At 36.9% G+C, this 21,626-nt stretch overlaps 1 protein-coding gene across 14 annotated transcripts in view; it reads right to left on the bottom strand.

Annotated features, from left to right (window-relative positions):
* MBNL3 (muscleblind like splicing regulator 3) overlaps window positions 1-21,626 on the bottom strand; it is a 136,853-nt gene that overhangs the window by 40,284 nt on the left and 74,943 nt on the right. Inside the window, exons 1-2 of one of the 14 annotated variants that reach the window (XM_082377931.1) lie at window positions 698-21,616; window positions 10-73 (exon numbers count right to left, since the gene is read on the bottom strand). The exons of 8 other annotated variants lie outside the window; for them this stretch is intronic. Coding sequence is in view for 1 of the 6 variants with exons in the window: in XM_082377941.1 (XP_082234067.1) it covers window positions 194-220 (27 nt within the window). In the remaining 5 variants the exon portion in view is untranslated. 5 more of the 14 variants (XM_082377942.1, XM_082377934.1, XM_082377933.1 and 2 more) reach the window with 5 other exon arrangements.

The raw sequence follows: 21,626 nt of genomic DNA on the forward strand, positions 1-21,626 counted from the left end.
CCGAGTTACCAAAAGTCAGAAGGCGTTTCCGATGCTAAGGATTCACGGAAGCTGTCTTCAAAGTAGCTGACGGCTGCCAACGTAAAATGTCATTAAAACACAGAAAAAGAGGAAAGAAAAAAAGAATGGCATTGAATTTGTTACTCCAAGAAATCAAATACACAAAATCATGCAACTTCAAGAAGCTACTTACTACATAGGCTTTGTTCCGAAACAACATAAAGGGGTCTCTCCCTTGGCCCTTAGGCAGTCAAACCTCTGGCTCTCAGGGTTCCCGCGGCTTCCTTTTCCGGGCACCCCATCCAGTCACTAAGCACAGCGATTTGGAACCAGGACAAAAAGGATGCCGGCTGCTTGCACCCTTTCTTCCCAGCTAGGGCTTCTGCCTGGGATCCTATCTAGGGTTGCCAGATTTATCAAATGAAAACACAGGACTCCCAATCAAGTTTGAATTTCAAATGAACAAGGACTAATTTTTTAGGATAAGTATGCCCCATACAAAATATTATCTGGCAACCCTCTCCCTATCTATTCTCCACCCTTGTGAGTTGAGCTAAATAAAGTCAAATCCTCAAAAACCCATTTTCCTCCCTTTACCTTAAGGTCAGAAGCAGCCCCCTCTACGGAATCAGCCCAGGCTCTACTAGGCCTTCAGTTGCCCGGAGCAAAGCAGAAGACACTCTCAGCGCCAACTTACCTGACCAGCTGCAAGGAATTTAAGGAAGTTGACTGTCGGAGAAAGCAATTTTTTATTCCCTGGCTCCTCCCACCAAAAGCTTCGCACGGCTCCCTACGCAGTCAGCCTGTCCGCTTTCCCAACCACCGTGTGTGGCGCAACAGAATATTCGAATGACTTTGATGGCTGCCTGCCGGAGCTCCTCCTCTAAACTGGGATGGGGGGAGGGTGTGGTGAGTGACCACAGTGCCGAACTCCTGACTCTAAATTTATATACATTCTTTGAACATATGAATTATTACAGGAAGATGAGGCTTTTATGTTTTTAAGGTTTTTGTTAGTGGGGGGAGGGAGAGGAGGGCAGGTTAACTTTAATTTCTTCAGTCCTGTCGGTGGCATACTCAAATTCAAGCAAAAGTCATCCATTAAAGCCCAGGAAAACATCTGCTTAAGTATTATGTTTCTACATGCACACATAAGATCGATGCAGATACATATTCAAAACCTGCAAAAAATGGCATGAATAGCCATTATTTGCATAGATGTCTTTTTCAGTCAACCCTTGATTACTCATATTAAAAGAGAGGGAGATGTAGAGGGGCATGGTTAATTCTAATGAACAAAATAATATATTCAGCAAAAGTGGCAATGCATAACAGCCCCACATGACAGAACAGGTATATCACAAAAGTGGCAATGGTGAACATTTAGGAATCAGTTACTAGACACAATCCTGAATTTATTTTTTATTAAGATTGCAGTCTCCTTTGTTGGAATTATCAAAGAGTCACAATTAGTAAGGTCAGAGAGAATGAAATTGTACTTCACTGGGGAAGCTTATATGTTATAGACAACATGTCATAGAAACATTAAATAGTAAAGCTGGAAAGGCTCCTAGAGAGCCTTCAGTCTGTGTACCACAGACCGCTATTCCCAAGACAGGAGCCTCAGAAACTGAGCTTCTTGGTGAAACGCTTGTAAGGAATGGCACACTCTGTTCCCCTCTTGCAGATTAACAGCCCACCGGAGCATAGTAAAGGTTCCCTCTCACGTGTCCTAGAGTAAAGAAACCTGCTGACTTTTGTTAACTGAAACACAGTTCAATCGCAGAAACCATGCCTCTTTTTTTTTTTTTTCCATAAGATACCTTTTAACATATCTCGTTAGAGAATCCTTATGAAAATACTGACTTAATTCAACTCCCTCCTACTAAAGCTCAAAGCAAGCCCCATGGCACACAGTGAACTCCAAGGAACTGGATCGTCCGTTGAAATGACATTGAACATTCCTGCCCATACTCGATCTCCGCACAGCTAACAAGATGTAGATTTTTCCTATGATGGCTACAAAGAAAGATCCCACAGGCAGCTTCCCAGCGCTCCTTGCCAAAGTTGTAAGTTCTGCCAGAGCTTTCCAAATGGCTGCCGGGGCTTTCTTCTTTTGTTTGAATGCTTCAGTCAGGTAACTTCTGAAATCACAACTTCAAGCCTTCTCTGTCTAACTGGCTTTCCTACACTGTGACTTCTATCCCTTGAAACCGTGCCAGTTACCTTAGGTTTTCCATGACTTAAGGGTCTCAAGTGAGTTTTAACGGCACTAAAACTTGGGAAGTAGGAATGTATTTGGCAATCCCTCCAATTCCTAAGGGTCTTAGTTGTGCACTAAACTTAAACCTTGCGGTTTCCACTTGGCAAAGTTAAATTTCCTGTCTCCAAGTAAAAAGAACGTTTCAAAGAAGAATTAAATGTAGACAAATATCTTGCAAACTTAAGGGGAGTCAAAGGTGAGAAAGGCACTTATTATTGTTCAGATGTAAACAATTTACCTTTGCAACAGCTCAGTATGCTGCTAAGAATAAATTAAATAATTATCTCTAGAGCCAGCCATGTATCCCTCCACCCAGAGGTTATATAAAGGGCAGATACAGTTATTGATTTACCTCTGCATTTTTGAAATTAGAGGCACAGAGATAAAAATCAGTCCTTTTTTTTTTTTGCTAGACATAAGTTTTCTTTCAGATAAAGAAATTTAAAAGCATGATACCAAATGGTTGTTTACCGGGTCTTGCTAAATTCCTAAGTAGAAATCATGTTTCAAACGCCAGAGCCAAATGTATCCACTTTAAGCATTTTTCTCACAATCCTACCCAACTACCAAACTAATATCAAATACGCAATTTCCAAGCAGAAAGGTTTACTTGGTGACATGGACTGCATTAAAATGCTTTGAGGCATGGACTAGCTCTACATTTTGTTAATGATAAACATATTTTTATCACCAAAAGCCTTACTGAAACCTTTATGCTAACTTGTTATTAAAACTGTAGGCATTTTAGAGTATCAGACAAATCTCCAAAGAAAACTCCAAACTCCAAATGCACTGTGTATTTAAATAAAGTGGGTTTTTTTTTTTTTAGCCAAGTGATTCTTTATTAGGCCAAGTTGCTGTTTGTTTTTGTTCTGACATAAAAGCAAGCAATTTATTGATATAAATTCTTTCTCTTTTAAAAATAAAGATCTATTTAGCCTGGCCTGAATATCTACCAAATATATTAAGTTTCATCCAAAATGTATTTCAGAGATGTGAACAGAACCGACAATGTTCTAGATGAAACTACCGAGACTACTTTTAAAAAATATGTTTAAAAATGATCCTCTCTCAGTCTTACTTAGTAAATATAGCAACCTTGTTAAACTCACCTTCTGCTTTCAGTGAGCAGTTAATATTTGATGATGATGAAACTGTTCCTGGTATTTAAAGAACTAAACAAGGCCATCCACAAACAATGTAACTAGAAATGGGGTTGTTTAAAGAAGATAAAATGATAAATGGAAGTTTTACGTTTTAAAATAAATCAATCCCTCAACCATAAATGTCTCATATCTTTACAGAGAAGAAGTTGAAATATGACCCCTGCCAAAGAATGCCTATCTCCAAATCTAAAACAAAGTAAAGCAAAGGACAGTGAAAGTTAATTAGTTTTAAAAATCTATTAATTGTTCTCCGCAAGTCAGTTTAAGCAGCTAGAAGAGTTGGTGGGCGAACAGTGCACTTATAAGGATGCAGTGTTTCTTAAAACCATAAACCCTCTATATTAAGCACAACAAGGTTTCTAAGGTCTAGTCACTGCCTTTTAATTAGTGGAATCCTTATTCTGGTGAGGGGAAAAAATAGGAAAAATAAAACAAATCCCTAGCTTCATTGTGCCTTCCCTGAAAATCAGAATAAAATTAGAAAACTTCAGAAAACATGTCTTTCTGAAAAAAAAAGAGCCCAGTTTATGTGTCTCTTATACAAAGTAAATCAAATTCCGTTCTAGAAAAATATTTGATCAAGTGATACAGCGAAATAAACTAGGCCATGTGAAACATCAGTGTGCCAATATTTCACAGTTATTTTTCTACTAAAGATAACTGGAGCATTTAACTGGTTTTGTTTTGTTTCATGTTTTACAGACTCTAGTATATAAGGTCAAATGACCCTTCAGATGTGAACTAATTCTGACCATTTATGAGTGGGCTACAGAATAATTGTATCTACAGGTTTAGCTCATGTAACTTGGCATGTGATGATTGTTGACACACATTTACAGACCACGTTGAGGCCCTTGTAAAATTATATTTTCCATTAATATCATGAAAGTAGTCATAATGACACAACTCATTTGAGGGATTTATTGAACGCTGTGGTCAGGTTTGCATTTTTTTTCACACCATGACCACCTGAATAATAATAACGACTGACTTTATAGTAAGTATATTTACCATGTGCCAGACACTGTTCAAAGTGCTTTACACGCATTACCTCATATAGTCTTCACAATATAACCCTAGGAAGTCAGTGGTTTACTGAAGAACTGAGGCACAGAGAGGTGAAGAAACACGCTCAAGGTAACAGAACAAATGTCGCAGAGCTGTGATTTGAACCCAGGTGGTCTGAGTCTGCAGCTCACATTCCTAACCAGTACACTAATGCCTCACAACACCGTGGTGTACTAAACTGAGGAATGAGCTCGTTCAAATATTTCTAATTGTTGGGTCACTATTTTCCTTCTAAGATTATAATAAAGATTGCATACCAACTAGCCGTTAGGTATGTCCAGAAACTATTTAATAGATAAATGTATGCCAAGTGGGCTGTTTTGTTAAGTACCTGGGGATCTTAGGTGACTTGAAAACGAATAAGACAAGATAACCGAGTGTCCAATGTTTTTTACACCACATCCACCTGAATAACTTTACTGTGTATTTACCATGTGCTGGGCACTGTTCAAAGTGCTTTAAACGGATTATGAAGTCTTTCATCCTAACCAAAGCGGAACAATTAGTACATATATCTCATCTCTTAGCACAGCTTTTTAGCAAATGTCTGCATGATAGAATTTTGCCAGTTGGTCTGGGAGAAGCAGTGTCCTGGAATCAGGAGTCGGGTTATGAGAGCTTAAGCACAAATGACCATGGCCTGACAAAAGTAACAGTCCTGCAAAACCCCATGGACATACAGCACAGATGGAAGTGGGGCTCAATGAAAGGGTTGGTTGTGTGCCTTTTGTGACTATTATTATTACCACTCTAAAAGAAGAATCTTAAAAAAAAAAAAAAAAAACCACCACGGCAGTGCCATTTAGAAGCAGGTTTACTCAGACCATAAACGTCTGGGTGCTGTAGGTTCAACACTATGACAAAGCAGAGAAAATCCCAAACGATGACAAAAGATCAACCTTATCACAGAGAAGTACAAAGTGCTCTTCTGAAGCATTTCATTCCACAAAGAACACAGACAAATAAGAATTCACACACACCACACATACCACTTCACAAAAGACTATGCCACCAAAAGCTCAGTTTTAGTGGGGATTTGACTTAAATGATCAGAGAATGTATAAACTTTGAGATGGTGCAACATGGGGTGATGATTTGTGGGCCTGGGAACTAGGATTTGACTTTTTCAATGCTTCAACTCTGCCTGTGAGCAAGAGTTATGTTTATTTATTTTCTTTTCTATATTGTCAATTTATTTTTGGTTAAGTAAACATTATTCACAAAATAAGACGAAAGACTTCAAATGCAAATCAACATGTAAATGTATCAGGTAAACATATAAACATGATGTAAACATAACAATTCTATTCACTCTAACTTAGCATTCAGGTTTTTCCACAGCTTTTAAAAGACAAAATATTCTAGGTATTTGCTGATGATGTAGTAGGGAACCTAGATCTCATATAAGTGACTAGACAATTGAACGTGTAGAATCCAAAAGGGTACTTACACTTTTAAAGACAATTTGATGGGGAAAATAATAATGATAAATACATCCAATGTTGAAATGAATCAGCTGTTTGGAATCAGGTTGCAGGCAGTTCATACTCTGACTTCTAACACATTTATTCCGAGACAAAGCAGGAATAAATCTAAATTTTTAATATGAATGCAGCATTTTACTAAATATGAATGCAGTACTTTATTAGGAAGAGGGCTAAACTGGGATTTAAGTGTCCTGGATTCTAATTACCTTTAGATCATGGCTAAATTATTTTCCAATTCTGTTAATCAGTTTTTCTAGGAATAATTCCTGCCCCCTACATACTTCATAAGTACTTTGAAAGAATAAAGGGAAAAAGAGAAATTTAGTATGCTTTGGAAGTAAAATCAGTAAAAAAAATATTTATTTTCTTTATTAGTTAGTTAGAACTAAAATTGTTGCTGTGAATTAAGTATAAAAACTTCAATAGATTACAAAGTATGTTTTACCATTTTACCTCCCCACAGAAGATAATGCATTATTATATGAGGAATCCTTGATTTTGTGAGTAATAAGATTATCATGTGCCTAGAGAGGGAATTTATATACAATGTTAGAAAACCAAGGACGCTTCTCTTCTTAGAACCAGATATTGTTACAGTTGCTGCTCCCACAGCTCAGTGGTAACAGTAGGTGAAAGAGCAGAGGATAAAGAAGCAGATCCAAGCTTTAATCTTATCCTTGCAAATAACTGAAAAGAGAAAGGAATTATTGCTCCCTTTACAACTGGCAATAAGCCAGTGCCTACTTAGAAGACCAGTTTATCTAGTCAAGAGGCACTTCTCTACCATCACAAGCTTCTTACTTTAAGATCTCACATAATGAAAATTCACTTTAGAATCATAATGAATAAAACATTCAAAGTAATCTCTATCATATGAAAAAGTTGGAAGCGTCACGTTTTTCGGTTGGTACTTTTTATATTTTAATTTTGCCAAAACTGCTGTTATATTTTATTTATAACACATATTAAAAGGATATAAAGAAATCAAGCAAGTCATTTTTTTCCTGGTAAGTTAGGAGGATAAAATAAAACAAGCTTTAGGCTATAAGAGAAGATGTTAATGGTGCTTAAAATACTAACAAGTAATTAATTATAGCAAAGGGATTTTGACTATTATTTATATACGTTGGTAAAATAATAAAAATGAATCTCATTATAAAACTGTTTCTAAATATTTGAAGTTTTTCATTTTTCTTATTTTTCATCTCAACAGGCGCAACTGCTTAGAAGCCAAGATTGACTCATATAAATGTGAAACACGTTGGAACATATATACTTATATATTGAATATTCTTATTATACTGAATATATATTTCTATTGTAAAGAACTAATAATAAATATATATTATATATGTTATATACATATATAAGCCCTTTTTGTCCCCACACTTGCTGCATATAAAACTTTGAAAGTCCACTTGTGGCAGCTAGCAACACCTACAATAGACCTTTTGGGGTATAAAAAAGTCACTAATCCTTCCAAAGGGCTACAAGAGACAAATGATTAAAATAATCTTTTTCTTCTTGGTTTCATACATTTACACACCAATGTTATTCTTGCCCAGCTACCTGTGATGAGATGTGCCATGGGAAGTTTGTATGTGCTCCACAAAAATAGGGTTCTGTGGCAAAAGAATTTTGAGAAATGTTGAGTTGTAACAGAAGTAAACTGCTCTTTTCGTGCACTTCGTCTCAGAGCCTTATCTCAGCTAATAAGCACTGTGGTGCTCCCTAGGGAGAGAAATATAATAAGTTTCCCAAAGATATATAAGTCTTCCAGAACAGATGTCATTTTCTTTCCACCAGATCTGAGTATAAACAATAAGCCAAGAATGACACCATTTGAACAAAAGTGGAAAAAAAGGAAAAAGCATTGAGGGAGTAATACAGAGTGCTGAGAATTCTGAAACTGAGACACATTATCTTTAGTTGATACTCTCTTGGACTGTTAGGGTTTTCTCTAAACCAGTGGTCCTCAAACTTGAGTGTTCATCAGAATCACCAGGAGGGCTTTTTAAAACACAGACTGTCAGATCCACCTTCAAAGTTTCTGACTCAGCAGTTCTGGGTGGGGCCCAAGAATTTACATTTCTAACAAGTTCCCAGGTGAAGCTGGTGCTGCTAGTCAGCCAACAACACTTTCCCAACACTGTGGGAACGCTGTCTTATCGAACAATAGATTTAGCTATTTACTAAGCATTTTCTTATGTCGCTGATAATCAGTTTCTAAAAGGTCATATCGACGGGATTTTGATAACTTAATTCCACATCTCTGACCTCAGTAATGATGTTAGCAGTCGTATAAAAGAAGGCCAGTCCAGGTCACACAAAAAAAGGATTGGACCTCTCAAGATTCTATTCTACTACTCCTAGGAAACACATTCATTTTCTGTTTACAAAGTAGTGCTATTAGTTATAAAGGTAAGTATATAAGAGCTCCGTATTACATGTTGCCTACATTTGCTCTACAAATCTCCCCAGAGTGTTTTTCAAAATGTTTGCTACGTACCCAAATTTAAGCAGATAAAGGATTTTCTAGTAAACTCTCCTCGGCTCTCCAATAAATTAATACCTTTACTCACTGTAGAAACCACACTCATTTGAAAGTACTACCTCTCCTCCTCACCCCCAAAAAAGACATCTGGATAAAAGACAAGCTCAAAGGAGGGAAATACTTTTCACATCAAATAAGCAAACAACCCAATGTTGACCACAGCATTTCAACATGGATAACCAAAAGGTGAAGTATTGATAGACTCCCAAACCTCAAAGCAAGCACCAAATACAAAGTTCATCCGTTGTACCCTGCAGTGATGCAGTAAGGAAACAGGACATCCCATACAACACTTTGTCCTTTTCATTGTGAAGAAAATAAATACCTGGCTAAGGAGTTCCAAGTATTTGTTATCCTTTCCTTTCCGATTAAGAATAGTCTCAGCAGTACTCGGTTTACTTCTGAGTATCACTGGCAGCCTATTTAAATCTGAAGCCCCCAGTTTGCAATACCATAATGCTTGCAATACATTGACACGTCTAAATGAAAAACACTCAAATAGCTTAATAAGCTGTAAATAAGAAATTCAGAGATAGAATTAGCCCCTTCCCTTGCCCTCTCACTAGTTATACAACTACATTCTTCCAAAAGGGCTTGGAAACAACTTACAAGAAAGACACACTTCCAAAAACACCATTGTCATGGGCCTAAAGAGTAAGAGTGATATAATGGGGAAGGTGGTGATAATTACATCAAAAACTTCAAAAATCTCGATAAGGTTAATCGCTTCAGCTGGGCCCTAAATGGAGCTCTGAGCTTTCTGGCAACCATTGTAAAGAGGAAAATGTATTGAACTGCATTGTTCTTATTGCTTGATAAAAGAAAGTACACTGGTTAATAAGCACCTCTCTGTAAAAAAGACTGCTGGATACTATGGAAGACAATGAATAGCGCAGGGAACCTGCCCACAAGGCGTTTGCCTATCTTATCTCTTCTGCAACTGCAGAGACCTGAGGAGTGTTGCTGAGAGGGGCTCTAGCACTTGACATTATGGGACAAAAATCAAAGGAAAACAGTGGGGTAGAAATCAAAGGTGACTAAACTAGGGGTCTAGAGGTGCTATTGAGGAGGAGGAGAAATTTGATGGGGAGAATGAGACGTCTCTGAGCCATAATTAATCACAGCTCTTCATTTTTGCTTCAAGGAAAGCCAAGGAGTTTATAATGTGTGATAAAAATGGCACAAATAACTCTCTCTCTGGCAGAGTCTCACTTTCTCTATCATCACCCCCCCCTTCATTAGTATGTTATTTTATTCATTACACTTTCATTCTGGTTTTGCTTCAAATACATTATTATTGGAGCTGAAGTATTTCAGAATGAAAAGCTTTTCTCAAATAGGTGTCTCCAAATTTCTTCTTTTTTCTCTACAATCTCCGGCATGGAAGTAATGTCATTTTTTTCCTTAAGTGTTTCTCTAGTGGAAGAATAGGAGATTTGGGGGAGGAATAGTGAAATATGATTAAATACATTTTATCAGTAATATTTCGTAGATGGAATAAATGTCATGTGCCACCGGAGTGAGGCCTTGAGAATTTGGGAAGAGTGAAAGAGGGTCTTGGTTTTGTCTTAGCTGTCAGTTGCCTATTAAAATATGCAAGTCACAATTATGGATATTATTGTAAACTATTAATGACATCAGCTGAATGCTGCTAAATACTTAAAACCATTTTAAGTTTCCTTCTTTGTTGAAACATTTTTCTAAAATGGTCCAGGTACTTTTCTTATTTTTGAAGTAGAGTCAGTTGCCCAAACCTGAATCACATCTCGATTACTAAGGATTGCACCCAAGGCCTCAGGATGTCTGTCCTGAAAAACAGAAATCACTATGCCAAATGGAGATGAAGATGGAGAAGGTATAAGAGATTGAGCTGACTGCACAAATACCAAGGTACAGCTCATAAGCCTAGAAATCCTTTTTTAACATTCCATCTTGAAATTAGTTTCCCATTTCTTATTTTCCCATTTCTTTTAAAAAGCAGATTGCTAGGTAAGTTTATTTTAAAATGTCAATGCACAGGCTCTCTCTTTAAGAATTTTTCTTTGCCTTTCTATGCTCAAACTCTTCAGACTTTTTAAATATCACTGTACATTCGAAGCAATCGTTACTGATTAAACTTTAAATATATAGTTTTATTGGATTAGGCAGTCACCTTTTACACAAAACCGTTTTCTGCAGATTATGACCTGGTACTTGACTCAGAATGACCTTATTAGTGCTTATCATGCTTCCAAGAATACCTTTATTTGCAAGCTAGCCATTTGCTGTAAAATTCAATTTCAAACATTTTAAGGCAAAAAATGATGCTTGAATATTACTAGATTATCACACTAATTACTTTAAAATAATATGTAACAGTGGCCATTCAGTAAATTTTTTAAAAATCCACATAGAGGGTAAAAACACTCAAAATGCTAAATCTGGAGAGTATCCAAGGCGTTTGGCCAATGAACATTTCTATAATGCTAAGGGACAGAATTAAATTCACAAAAATCAGCAATCTGTAGGCCATGAAATCTAGGTTAAAATGTGGTTGAGTGAGGAAAGTTGGCACATGGGTGTATACAATTTTCATTCATATTTAGGTAAAAACTGAACTGGGAGTAGAAGTACAGATGCAGGTGGAGAGACGACGAGGCACCTTGCAGGGGAGCCCATATTGGTTCTCCCTCTGCCAAAGCGGTTCAACAAGCTCATGTTTCATTCAGTGAACACTTTTCAAGCTCCCAATATGTACTATGTGTGCTAGGCACAAAAGCTGTGGTGGTGAACAAGACACCGTCTAATGTGAAACCAAAAGAATGTATGACAAATCTTCATTTCAAATTCAATGAAATTGGATATTAAGGTGAACCAAATAGCAGTAGGTGGAAGTAGTATTTCAACCAACCCCCCTCTTACTTAACCATGTTGACTTGAGCAGCATCTCAACTGCATCACTGGCTTCTCCTTCCCACTGCCACCTCCTAATTCAAATTCTTATCATTTCATACCTTCAATATGAAGCTTTCTAAGCTTCAATAGCAGCTTTCTGAGAGGTCCCCCTATGATGAAATGGCTGATGATGCCATTTCTCTACTCAAAATTGTCAGATTCCTCAGAGCTACAAAATCAAGTTCAAGCTCCTCACTTCCTTTTAAGGCTACTCCTCTACCAACACAAGCTCTATGCTTCAGCCAGGCTGACTTAACACTCGACTCCCCAAATCCACACTACAGTTTTTTCCCCTCTGTCTTTGCTTAGGTTATCCTTTCTGCCTGGAATGTCTTCCTGTCTCTCCTTCCAAGAATATCTCACACGGTACCTCTCCCATGACTACTTCTTTAACCACCACAGCTGGATGTAATCCCAGCCCTCCCTCCCCCCTTGGACTCTTTTAGTGGTTCGTTTGTACCTGGCTTACGGCACATAACACAAGCAGCTTCATACTAAAAGGTCAGGCAGGGACCATATCTTCCATAACTTTGCATTCTGTGCAGTACTCAGCCCTGTGCCTAACAAGTAATAGTTTTCAATAAATGTTTGTTGAATGAATCATTTCTTTGGGGAATTGAATGTATATAGATAGAACTCTTAATGGATTTAACAGGACTTTCAGCATTAAATGACCCCTGACATTTATAAAATCCTTGTAGTAAACCACAAGCAATAGTCCTGCAAATTGAGTACTGCTGCTTGCTCTTGTATGAAGAGAAACAGAGGTAGGTAGGATTCTCATGACTTCCTCAAGGCCACACAAGGAGCCTTGGTTAGAGCTGTTATTACAAGTCAGCATTTTCTATGTTTATGCCACTTGCTGATACCATGCTTCACATCAAGCATTTCCATGGTTACATCTGTTGTTCACCCAAGAAAAAGGCATTTATCAAGACTACCTCTAAGGCCTCTATGAAAAATAAGACAATATTCCAAAATATATACAATGGAATATTATTCCGCCATGAGAAAGAAGGAAATCCTGCCTTTTTTGGCAATATGCATGTACCTTGAAGGCCAGACACAGAAAGACAAACACTGTACAATTTCACTGATATGAGGAACCTAAAAAAGCTAAACTCATAGAAACAGAGTAGAATGGAGGTTACCAGGGACTGGGGGTGGGGAAAATGGAGAGATGTGGTCAAAGGGTGCAAACTTCCAGTTATAAGGTGAATACGTTATGGCAATCTAAGATACAGCATCGTGACTATAGTGAACAAAACTGTATTATATACTTGACAGTTGCTTAAGAGAGTAAGTCTTAAAATGTTCTTACCACAAAAAGAGTAATTATGTGAGGTGATAGAGGTGTTAACTAACCTTATTGTGGTCATTTCCCAATATATACTTGTATCAAATCATCACGTTGTACACCTTAAACTTACACAATGTTATATGTCAATTAAATCTCACTAAAGCTGGAAAAAATCCTTCCTCTAGTGGGGTACTAGCAGAATAAAAATGGACAGTTAAAAATTTTTTTTCAGTTACTTGGAAGTAAGTTAAGATTGAATTTGTTTCTATATAGAATGCTTTCCCGGCTAATAGAAAAAGCGAAATAACCAGGAAATGGCAAAACAAACAAACAAACAAACAAAAAAACTCTAGAGATTATGTTTTTACAAAAGTTGGAAAAAATTTAAGTTTGTTGAATAAAGTATGTGATAACTATAAACATTAACAACAGAAAAACAACTTCTGGGATAGGTATTTAGCAAATGTTTTAAAACCACACAGAGTTCTTAAACATATTCAACCTTCTCAAACGGTTACTTCAGGGTTACTATTTTTTCATAAATAGGATGAACAACAATTTTAAGGCACTATGACAATGTGATCTTAAAACAATGTCATCTTAAAAATATAGTCTCCAAAATGTATTTGGAATGGAATAAGAGATGATTGATACTATAATGCTGCCTACTCAATGTACCTAGACACATATAAAAGATGGGTTAAGAGTTTAAAGTCACAGAGAAAAAGGTTTTCTGTTTGCACTTCTGCATCCTAGAGACAGAAATTAGAACCTTAGTACTATCTAGTTAGCTGGCAAATCATGGCTGACACATAGGATATCTCTTACTTAGTTCAGGAAATTTGTCATATTTAACACATATCACTGTGGACTCTATGTTTTCAAGCTGTTGGATGGTTTTCAGTGTGGAAACTGCCTTCACTGTCCACTGTCTACCCACAAGAACGCGTGTAGGAGCAAAAGGCTAATCTCTTTTCTACAAATTCCCAGCGGGTAAATAAAGATCTGAATTTCAACAACAACAAAAAATATGTCCATTTACAATAGAAAAAAAAAGTCCAATTGAAAGCATACATTGACATGCCTATGACCAAGCAACAGCCGCAAAAACTGATGGATCGTATTGTCACATTTACTTCAGTGAGTAACAGAGTTTGACATGACACTAAGCCATATTATACAAGCTCATCAGGAATAATATTGGAAAAATAATTTACTCCAACTCTAGACAACATGGTTAAGTCCAAAGGGTGGAGATTATTTACAAAACAAAAGGTCGTAGACCAAATGGACTCGTTTACTGACTTTTAAGAAAACAGTATCAAGAAAGACAGGAAAAAGCATGAGTTTAACTTCTCATTACGTCTAGCAGTAAAACTTGACCCTGTGGTGAGAACTGAAGGCACAGAAATAAAAACATTGAAAACCTAAGCAGGGTTGCAAATCTGGATTAGACAGCAACAGCAACAAAAACCATAAATTTAAGAAACCGAAGACTGATTACACAGTGGAGGAAACACAGAAAAAAAAATGAAAAGATTATTTAGAGATAATGAGGAAAGAACAGATGGCTAAAATTCCTCTGGAATATATAACCCTGTAGGTCAACAATCAAGCGGCCAGCTGAGATAGAGGAAAACAAGGCAAACTTGGGGACTTTACAATCAGAAACCTAATCTGTAAGGGCAAAAACAGCAGTGAGTAAATGATGTTCTATGAATAAAGTCATGTTCCTAGAAGAACTAATTGCTATTTCCAGATGCACAGAAGTACCTTGTATCCACATTTCACAAAAACGTGAAGTAAAGAAAAAAACAATATTTATAATGACTTCATATAGCTATGTGACATGAGAGAATTATTATATGATCAAGTAAGATCAGACATCTATTTCCCTAACATGTAAAGAGCTTCTTCCACACAAAAGAGTTGACATATAGTAGACAGTTCTCAAACTTCAGATATTCAGATCTCTCGTACTAAATGGGGTTCCTGTGACAAAGGGTCCATCTTAATGGTACCAAATTGTGGTTGAAGAATACATCCCTGGCCATATCACAAGTCCTTTCTTACCAGGTAGCCAATTGCAGCCTTGGCTGCAAGGGGGAGAGAGAAATGATCTTGAGCTATGCTTCCATAAAGCAACATTTTAAACTCATTGGATTAGATTCCAAATTCTTTTACAAAACTGTATTTGACCCGTAACAAGGCTGAGCTGCTACTGCAATGTTTTCAGTTAATCTGTGACAGGTACCTCGCTAGCTGGCCAGGACTTTGTACTAATGAGTATATCTATAACAGCATCAGACATCAAAGAGTTTCATGCAGTGAAGATATACATGATCCACAGCCCGTTACAATCCCCGATTCTGGCTAGCTAACTCAGCAATGCAGGGTTTGGAGAAAAGGATGGAGGAGGGAGTAGAGACAGCTCCGTGTTCTGACTCTTGGTGATTAAACAAAGCTTAGTATCACTAAGTTAGATAACGTGGTCTAAAAATAAAAACATCCTGCCTCTCTTCCTCCTTCCTTTCAAAATTAATAGCCCAAATGACTGTCAGAGAACTAAATACGAAACTTTAATTAAAGTCTTCATCTAAACACAATGTCATGAAACAATAAATGAGGGAGAGATTAGGAAAGGGAAAGGTAACTTTTCCCCCCTTTTGAAGTAACAGAAAGTGAAGGAGAAACACAAAACGTTGAAAACAGGGCATCCCAATGTCACGTGGGACAGCCTGACATGATAAGCACTGGATACTTTTGGTTTAGTAAAACAATAGCCCAGTGTTTGCTTCGACAGCACATATTCTAAAATTGGAAAGATACAGAGAAGACTAGCATGGCTCCCGCACAAGGATGACACGAAAATTCGTGACGCGTTCCATATTTTTGAGCAGTATGTTTCTTCTCTTAGAATTAAACGAATGCTGCAAAGATCAAAAACAAACAAAACACAATAAGCCCAAATGATGTTTTCTCCATCTCCTTCTTCACCACAGGAAAAAAGACTGAAATGATTAGAAGAACACTGGAGTTCTCAGGATCTTTTGATAACTGCTTATGTGACATTGGACAGGGACTCTCCCTCACTGGACCTCCAGTTTCCTATCTGTAAATGGTAACAATCTGAAATGAATGTTCTACATTCAAAATTTTTGATTTGCTAGGTTTGTGAAGCGCTGTTATGGGTATGAGTGCTTTCTTAACTATTTAAATTATCCAACCCATCTAGTTAGTTGAGGTTAGTCCCAAGACCAGCCACTGCATGGATTTCAGAGTTTTCTCATTACCACACCCAAAGTTTAAAAAAAAGAAGAAAGAAAAATTAAAAGAAACAATAGGACATCCCTGGTGGCACAGTGGTTAAGAATCCGCCTGCCAATGCAGGGGACACAGGTTCAAGCCCTGGTCTGGGAAGATCCCATATGCTGTGAAGCAAATAAGCCCGTGTGCCACAACTACTTAGCTTGCGCTCTAGAGCCCGCGAGCCACAACTACTGAAGCCCGCGCGCCTAGAGCCCGTGCTCCACAACAAGAGAAGCCACCGCAATGAGAAGCCCACGCACTGCAACCAAGAGTAGCCCCTGCTCGCCGCAACTAGAGAAAGCCCGCGTGGAGCAACAAAGACCCAATGCAGCCAAAAATTAAATTAATTAATTAATTAAAAAGATTTTTAAAAAGAAACAATAATAATACTCCACTGTATTTCTGAGCATCAAAAGACAGGAGATGCATGTGCAAGACTAAGAAAGTTGTTTTTAAAACATTTAACTTTGAAATAATTTTAGACTTACAGAGAAATTACAAAAATAATACAGAGCACCCCTGGAGACCCTTAACTCAGATTCCTGTAATGTCAATAACTTACATACCATACATAGCACAGTTATCAAAACCAGGAAATTATCTTTACTACAATACCATTAAGTAAACTAGAGACCTTATTTGAATTTCACCAATTTTCCCCCTAATGTCCTCTCTCTGCTCCAGTATCCAACCCAGGATCCCACATTGCATTTACTTGTCATGTTTATTTAGTCTCCTCCAATCTGTGACAGTTTCTCAGTCTTTCCTCATCTCTTGGTCCATTTTCTCCTCCCTCCCTTTCTTGATTGACAGTTAGTAGAGAAGTGTGTTACCCATCACTTCTAAGATGGACACTTCCACATTTTGACAGCTTGGATATTGGGATGACCCTTACCATCAATGGTATGTTGAGATGCTGAATAAATGAAGAAGATATTTATCGATTTTCACAAGAGGAAAACTGATCACTTTACAGCAGAGAAACCCAGCAGACACCATCTTTATCAGGTGATTAAGGTTAACATGAGAGAGGAGATACATCAACATCAAGTACCCTCGAATATGACGCACATCATTTCTATGGTTTTCTTGCCAAAAATGCATGACCTCAGTCAAATCATGAGAATGCATTTGACAAACCCGAATTGAGAGGCATTCTACAAAATAACTGACCAGTACTCATCCAAAGTGTCAGGGTCATGAAAGACAAGGAAAGGCTGAGGAATGGTCACAGATTGGAGGAGACTAAATAAACATGACAAGTAAATGTAATGTGGGGTCCTGGAGCAGAGAAAGGACATTAGAGGGAAAATTGGTGAAATTCAAATAAGGTCTCTAGTTTACTTAATAGTATTGAACTAGAGTTATTTCCTGGTTTTGATAACTGTGCTATGTATGGTATGTAAGTTGTTGACATTACAGGAAGCTGGGTGAAGGGTATGCAGGAACTCCTTGTACTATTTTTGCAACTTTTCTGTAAGCCCAAAATGATTTCAAAATAAAAAGTTTAACAAGTGAGGCTGAGCTATCAATATGTATTTCACTGGGTACTGACTGTAATTCCATTCTTCTTTCAAAAGAGATTTTTGAAATGTCCAAAATAGCACTGACTTTTACCTGTCAAAGGTATGTCCTTTTTAAGGTCAATAATAGAAGATAGAGGTCCTTAAGCAAAATGTTATTTTCCTTGAGTCTCAGGATGACAGGTGCTGTCTATGTATCTTTACAGTACAGGCAGACCCCTCTGATCAAGCTCATACATGATTCTAAATCTTGCATAATTCAGCAACCCTTGGGATTATGTTGCTAGGAGTCTTCTGCTCCCGGTAAGTTTTCCCTTAGCAAACAGGGATGAGATAAATATTCACTCAAAAATAATCAAATTTTAAACTGGTGAAAACTTCTGTGACTAGTGATACTAGTGCAGAACATACTGGTAACTCAGGACAAATTGACCTACAAGGATAGATTCACATCCATATGTCTATAAAACCGGTTTCACTTGCCAAAATATTATTATGCTTGCGATCATATGTGATGCTTGAAGACATAGTATGGGGCTGTTTTGTGTGTTTTCCTCACCCAGTTCTCATCTTTTAGGAATGTATATGGGTTGACATGGCTGGCCTCTGACTACGCCTGCTGCTAAGGCCCTTGCCCGGAAATTTTTGTTACAAAACTACCCAAGGTGGTGAGTGCGGTGGGCAGATGTGATGGGTGTTGATCTTTCATAATTAAATAATGACAGCATTTATATCCTTCCTAGATAACAAGTGGCAGGTATCACAGTGCTTCAAGTATGGAGGAGAAGGTTTAAGACACATGAAATTGCTGAAGCAGAATACATGAAGATAATATTGGCTATGAAAACAATCACAGATTCTAGGTTGGTATTTTCAGTAATGATCTTTTGTTAAAGTCAAGGGGCAGTCGCTAAAAATACCAACCGAGATCAACTGCAAACTGTAATATCAAGAAATTGGCACAGAATGGGTTAAGCAATACTTTGGAGAGAAAATCCGAAATAAATTGTGCCAAGCCGACTAGGCAATTGAGTCAAAAAACAGCTGCATATCAACATGACGCGAGACTCTTTTACGTAGCTGGAAATTAATCTATGGGCTGTGCTGTCTAGATCTCTATCTGAAGATGGTGCAAACTTCATCACTGAACACTCAACATTCACAAAGTGATGGGCACAGCACTTCAGCACAATGCACAATTAGCCATCAAGCTTGCCCTCCTTATTTTCATAACATTCCCTCATTATGAGGTGAGTATGGGATATTGTTAACTATTGTGCCTATTATGAAGGCAAAGAACCATCACCATCTGGTAGAGTACCTAGCGCTAATGGAATCCTTATAAAAACAACAAAAACAAAAGCAGCTGCCCAAAACTCATCAAGTGATTGCTTCAATTATTTAACCACTCATGGAAGAAGAAACAGTGCACAGATACGTTTCAAAAGTGTTTCAATCACAGAAACTCAAAGTGGGTAGCAAATGCTGCAATAACCATCGAGGTATGTTATTTTGTTATTTGTGTATTATAGATATGATAGTAGTACAACCCACGTAGGTCAACTATTGTCAACTTGGTATAGTTTTCATGCTTATCATGGATAAGGAATAATATAAGAGAACTACAAAGCTTTTATGCAGACGTGGAACTGTGATGCATGTGCTATCTAAATGACTAATTAATTGTTTGAAAGGCACTGTATGTTTGAAATACTAAGATTTTCATTAAAATTTGAGAATGTAAGGATTATGTAAATCATCTTTATCTTGTGCGACTGGTCATCAAGATTTTAACATATCAAAAATTATTTTAAAAACACTGGATGTACTGAGTAGACAGTGTATTTAAATAATTAAGTGGCTTATTACTATTCATTGGCCATTATCTATGTAGTCTCTGAATTAAACATTTTCCAAGCTTTAAAGTGGTAGTGCAGTATGCATTTTGTTAACAATCACGTTTCATATTACTTTTCTTCAAAATGTTTCCATTATGGCATTCTTTTGCCTTTAAATGGGAGAACTGATCTGAAGTATATCAATGATTAGTAATATCACACATCTCTTTCCGCCAGACACCTGAAAAGATAGAATTTACAAAGCCTGCAAGGAACTCTAATATCTAAGAGTAAGCCATAAAAACAGTGATACTCAGCTTGAAGAACTAACATCACACTCATGGCAATTGGATGTGGGCATGTCCATTTGAAACATGAATGTGTAGTTTTAGATAATAAAACCCTAACTAAATAGAACTGTTTTGAAGAACTCCTAAAATAAGCATTTTAGTTAATGGTAAGAAGATAACTTTTCATTTAATTCACTTTTTTTTTTTTTTTTTTTTTTGGCCACGCTACACGGCTTGCAGGATCTTCCCCGACCAGGGATTGAACTCGGGGCCATGCAGTCAAAGCGCCGAGTCCTAACCACTGGACCGCCAGGGAAGTCCTTAATTCACTTTTATAGTGATACATGGCTTTTCATTTATGTTATCTCATTGGAATCTCCACAATGATCATGGAAGTTAGGTAGAGAAAAATTACCCATGCATTAGAGATGAAGCAACTCAAGCTCTGTCAGATTAAGTAGCTAAAGTCAAAAACAGTAGTGGGGCTGGGACTCCTGAAACAAGATTTGTAAAGTGACTAGTGCAGTGCTGGACCCTCTATATGAACTGGCTGAAAGACATCTCCTTTTTTCCCCCCTGAACTAGTCCAGTGCTCTTTTCCATTTAAGGCACTGCACAGTCCTTGATTTAAATAATACACAGAAGATTTAAATAATACATAAAATAATTGTAGATGAAACTTGAATGAAAATGAAATGAAGAAAACAGAATAAGCCCTTTAGTCATAATATCTGCTACAAAAAAGAGCAATTCAGACATTTTCAACGTTAGGAATTGCCATTATCTTTATAACTAGTTCCCATTCTTGAACTGGAATGGTCTGCAACAAAAACTAGCAACCACGAAATAAGCAAAAGTAACTACTTAAGTAGGATATCATGATAAAATGTTTTCTGAATAAATGATCACACAAAGGAATACATCTCTATTAGCCAATGCAGCCATAAATAAAAATGTTAATGAGCTAAAATTGGTCATGATGAGGATAAAACAATATCAAGAAATTGAAACGGTTATTAAGCTTAATTCATTTTAACATATTTTGAAAAAAAATCTAAAATGAATCATAGCAAATCTTACTAATTAAACCAGGAATCTATTACCATTTTTTACTCCTATGCTTTAATGTGTACATGTTTACGCTTAATTTAAGGATAACCATGGATAAAACATGAAAATCAGTGCATTTTTCATTCTGCAATCATATATGTTCTATTCTACATAATACCTCACCTGTCCTCATATTTTGTTTATACTCATGTACATAATATTCAGGTTTGATGACCTTGGCAATAGAACTTTCCTTATAAAATGTGCTCACAAATATGAAATTGGTCAATCAGTTGCTCAGGAAGAAAATTACGTGAACCTAGTTGTGTAGCAATATGTTTAAGTTAAAGGTTCAAAATATACTTTAACTAAGAAAATTCAAAATGCCATCATTTTCCTCCTGGATGGTGAGATTTTCACCTTATACTTTCTCTATCTGACTTTATTTATCCTCTGATCAGTCCCTGCCAAGTGTATTTTGATAACATAGATAATAAGCTATATTTCAGTAAAGGACTTCTCTAAGTTATTTGAGGACTATGACCACTGTATTAAAATCTAAATAATATACACAGACGTAAAGTACAGCAAGGCTACAATTTCTCACTCCTACAAAAATTCTTGAATTTTTTTTTTCTTTAAGTCTATCTATCTCGGTCAGTGAGCTTTGATGGGTGAGCTTTAGTCTGGCTTAGTTCTACAAAGTCTACATCCTGTCTTAAAAAACAAACAAACTTACTCCTTTCAGGCTATTATTATTAACTTGACTAATTTCAAGGCACAACATATTTCAAAAACAAAACCATAGAAATCAACAAGTTTCAATTAAAAATGATGTGCATTT

Source organism: Balaenoptera borealis, assembly GCF_965194805.1.
Source record: "Balaenoptera borealis genome assembly, chromosome: X".
Lineage (NCBI taxonomy): Eukaryota > Metazoa > Chordata > Mammalia > Artiodactyla > Balaenopteridae > Balaenoptera > Balaenoptera borealis.